The 3,826-nt window shown below is 30.8% G+C and overlaps 1 protein-coding gene across 1 annotated transcript; it reads right to left on the minus strand.

Moving 5' to 3' along the window:
* Positions 1-3,435, minus strand: si:ch73-288o11.4 (uncharacterized). Its single transcript, XM_051722118.1, has 5 exons — positions 3,379-3,435; positions 2,832-2,937; positions 2,629-2,731; positions 971-1,078; positions 1-194 (listed from the first exon to the last, which is right to left on the minus strand). Exons 1-5 carry the CDS (start codon positions 3,379-3,381, stop codon positions 149-151), a joined length of 366 nt encoding a protein of 121 aa, XP_051578078.1. The 5' UTR covers positions 3,382-3,435; the 3' UTR covers positions 1-148.
* Positions 3,436-3,826: the final 391 nt, after the last annotated feature.

Raw genomic sequence — 3,826 nt, forward strand, 5'->3', positions numbered from 1 at the left:
TCATAGGTCTGTTTATTTATTTAAATGCTCCATAAATCTGCTCATTCAGCAGGGTTTAGCTGTGTATTTTCGAAGAGAATTATCAAATAGTGAATGACTATTTCACTATTTCATGGCAATGGTTTCTGGTGGGTTTGAGGAATCACATTCATCCTCCTCTCGCTGCCCGTACATCCTCCTGCAGAACGATCTCACTACACACACACACACACACACACACACACACACACACACACACACACACACACACACACACACACACACACACACACACACACACACACACAAAAGAGCAGATTAATGGTTTTGTGCCATTAAAGCAAACTTATCTAGTTGAAAATGCAATTTATAAATCAAATCTTTACACATTACAAATGGGTAGCACATAAAGAACCCAGCACAAATATTTCACAGAATGGTTTCTTTCATTTGAAAACTTTATAGTTTTTGCAGACAGATTTTGCCTTGCATTTTACAAGTGACATCCACACTACCATTCAGTGGTTTGGAATCACTATGAATTTTGTTGTTGTTGAAAGAATTCGATACTTTTATTGACCAAGTATGCATTGAATTGAGCACAAATTACAGTAAAGACACTTATAATGTTACAAAAGACTATTTATATTGGAATAAATACGGTCTCATCAAACTTTCTGTTCACTTAGGAAAACTCCACTAGCTGCATTGAGAGCTGAACATGCTGAAATGGGGCTTAGCCATCATGATTAAAAATAGTTTTTTTAAATGAATAAATATATAAAACAGTTATTTCAAACAGTAATAATAATTTACAAATGATAATTTAAATCCTACCTTGCAGAAAAGCATCCATTTCTTTTAAACACAAAAATGTCAAAGTGAATCCAAACTTTTGAACAGTAGTGTATTTTATTATATATATATATATATATATATATATATATATATATATATATATATATATAAATGTTGTTGTTCATGATGTTACTTTGGTGTTTCTTCTGCCTCAGTTTCAAATTCAGTGAACATTCTGAAGTCATCAGCTATGATTCCAGGTCTGCTGATGAGTTCAGGTGGGCTGCTGTCTTCACCAAATCTGTTTCAAAACAAACATGTATGCTTAAGCAGAAAGGAAGATTAATAGGAGGATTAATTCCTTTGTGTTTTTTATTGGAAATGAAATCAAGAAATCATATCACACAATTACATTTTATGACATGTTATTATAAGCATCTTTGTTAATTGAAGAACGTGAGTAAATGCTCAATTATGAATCTGTTTCTTCTGTTTCATTTAATTGGAGTAATTACAGGTTCTTCACTATTAGAATTTCTATAAACAGAAATTAATCTGAAAATTGCTATCCATAAACATTATTTTGGCTAATCCATTGAATCAGTCCCCATGATAACCTCAACTTGGAGTTTTTTGATTGGTTAGAGAAAGTGTTTTATGTGCATAAATTGTCCTCTAAAGGCAATACAAACAATATGCATAATAGTGTTTGGTTAGGTCATCTAATTCAAAAGAAACCAATTTACCCCCACTGCAATGAAGATTCATGTGCTCTATAAATGAGAACTGTTTGCTAGAGATGCTAAAACAGAACATGTATTTAGTGCACTGTAAAAAAAATTCTGTAATTTTAACAGTAAAAGACTGTAAAAATGCTACAGAAATAAAATGTTAATTGATTAACGTGTATTAACTGTAACATTTACAGTAAAAAAAAAAAAAAAAAAAAAATATATATATATATATATATATATATATATATATATATATATATATATATATATATATATATATATATATATATTTTAAAGGACTAAAATGTTGTAAAAATTACATTTTTTGAGGTAAAAAGTATGATTTTCCTGTATAATTAATGGTAAAAATTGACATTGTTTAACAAGAGAGTACATGTACTTTTTACAGTAAATTATTGTTAAAATTACAGTAAAAAACAATAATTGGGCATTCCCAGAATTCCCTGCTTTACCCATTACATTTCATTATATTTTATGGGAATAGTTATGTTTCTTCTTATTTTTAATACCAGTTACATACATTGAGGTGTTCTGTTTTATATTTGATGTAGTTTAGTTAATGTTTACTCCATTATTTAAATTTCACATGTGTTACCCTGATGGTGTTTAGTGTTTGTGTGAGTGCAACTGAGCACTGTCTCTACATATTTATTAGTCATTGCTCCTGGAAGAATCATTATTGTTGAACCTCATGTCATCATGTGCACTTCTGTAGTTACTACGGTGACTAACAAATACCTTATAAAGTAAAAAGCAGATTTTTACAGTTTCAAAAGGCTAATATCAAGTTTATGAAGGTTTTTTTTTTTTTTTTTTTTTTTACAGTGCCATCGTCGTCATGTAAATTACAACAGTTTTAAACTGTAAAATTTACAGGTTGTTCTTTTTACTGTATTTATTTTACATAATTATTCTGGCAACCACAGCTGCCAGTTTTTTTTTGTTGTTTTTTTTTAAAACAGGATTTTTTTTTACAGTGTGGGTTTGTAAAGTGGGCTACAGTATACTATATTTAGTGGTAAAGTGTTCACAGCTTTATTACAAACTAAAATCTGATGATAAATTAAAATTAAACAAGTATTTAATGCAAATATACCTTTGGCAACAGACTGTCCCAAAATTCACACATACACAGTTGTGACTGTTCCACTCCCATTCAGTGTACAATTCATGGATTTGTCCCTCTGAGTCAAGACAACCTGAATGAACAACAGAAATGGGAATTGTATAACTTTGATCTCAGAAAGAAATAATAAATACAAAAACACACATTTAACATACACAAACACTTCGTATCACCTTCTGGTCCATCAGTGGTATCTGTCTGACTATCTTCAGTGGGTGACACTTGCACGTAGCAGGCATTACAGTAGATCACTACTGACAGCAACACAAACAGTCTCAGCTGAGTGAGGAAAAGAGATATTTGTTTTGTATCAATTTTACATCAAATGTAAAATTTTGAAATGCCATTACATGAGATAAAAAGTAAACATAAGAAAGGTAAATATATGTGGCCACAAATTTTTCAATTACAACAAATGTAAATATAAAATTTTGTTTTTAACAGCTATTGGATGCCTGGAAACATTCTCAATTACAAAGCAGAAATTGCCCCAATAGAATTAAGCAAAATTAATTCTAAAATCCTGCTACATATTATATTAAACAAAATACTGTCTCTGTCCCATCTAGGTTCCGTGTTGCATTTAGCAGAAAAACTACTTTGTAACATATTGCAGAAAAAAAATATTTTCAGAATAATAATATTGCAGAAGAGACCACAAAAATAGCATAGAGTATTGTTGAAGAGACCCAATAATGCCCCAAGAAAAATAAGCTGTACCATGTTGTGATGAGCAATATGAGCAGATATGAAGTTCAATGAAACATTAACAAATGGCTTAGGAACTCTCTTCACATGACTTTATATAAATACTACCTTTAAAATCATGTGACTGACACTCTTCCTCCAATCACTGAACAAAAACTCATTTTCTGTATGTGGCAAGAACAGGTCAAATGAATCCTTGTGTTTTGCTCCCGCCCCATTGTCTTTCATTATTCTACATACTAGTTGCATGTGCATGTGATGCTTAAGTGTGTTTGTGTTTATGTGCAGCTGTTGCGGATGTTATAGTATTGATTCAAAGAAACATTATTTACAGTGGTGGGGTGAAATGTTTTATGTGCAGCGATAACCTAAAAGAATGGCATTAACCTTATTTAAATTTGATCTATTCAAATAACTCTATTAAGCCTTGCAGTTTGTTGCAGGCTAGCAACAAACACAT

The sequence above is a fragment of the Myxocyprinus asiaticus genome, chromosome 17 (genome assembly GCF_019703515.2).
Source record: "Myxocyprinus asiaticus isolate MX2 ecotype Aquarium Trade chromosome 17, UBuf_Myxa_2, whole genome shotgun sequence".
NCBI lineage: Eukaryota > Metazoa > Chordata > Actinopteri > Cypriniformes > Catostomidae > Myxocyprinus > Myxocyprinus asiaticus.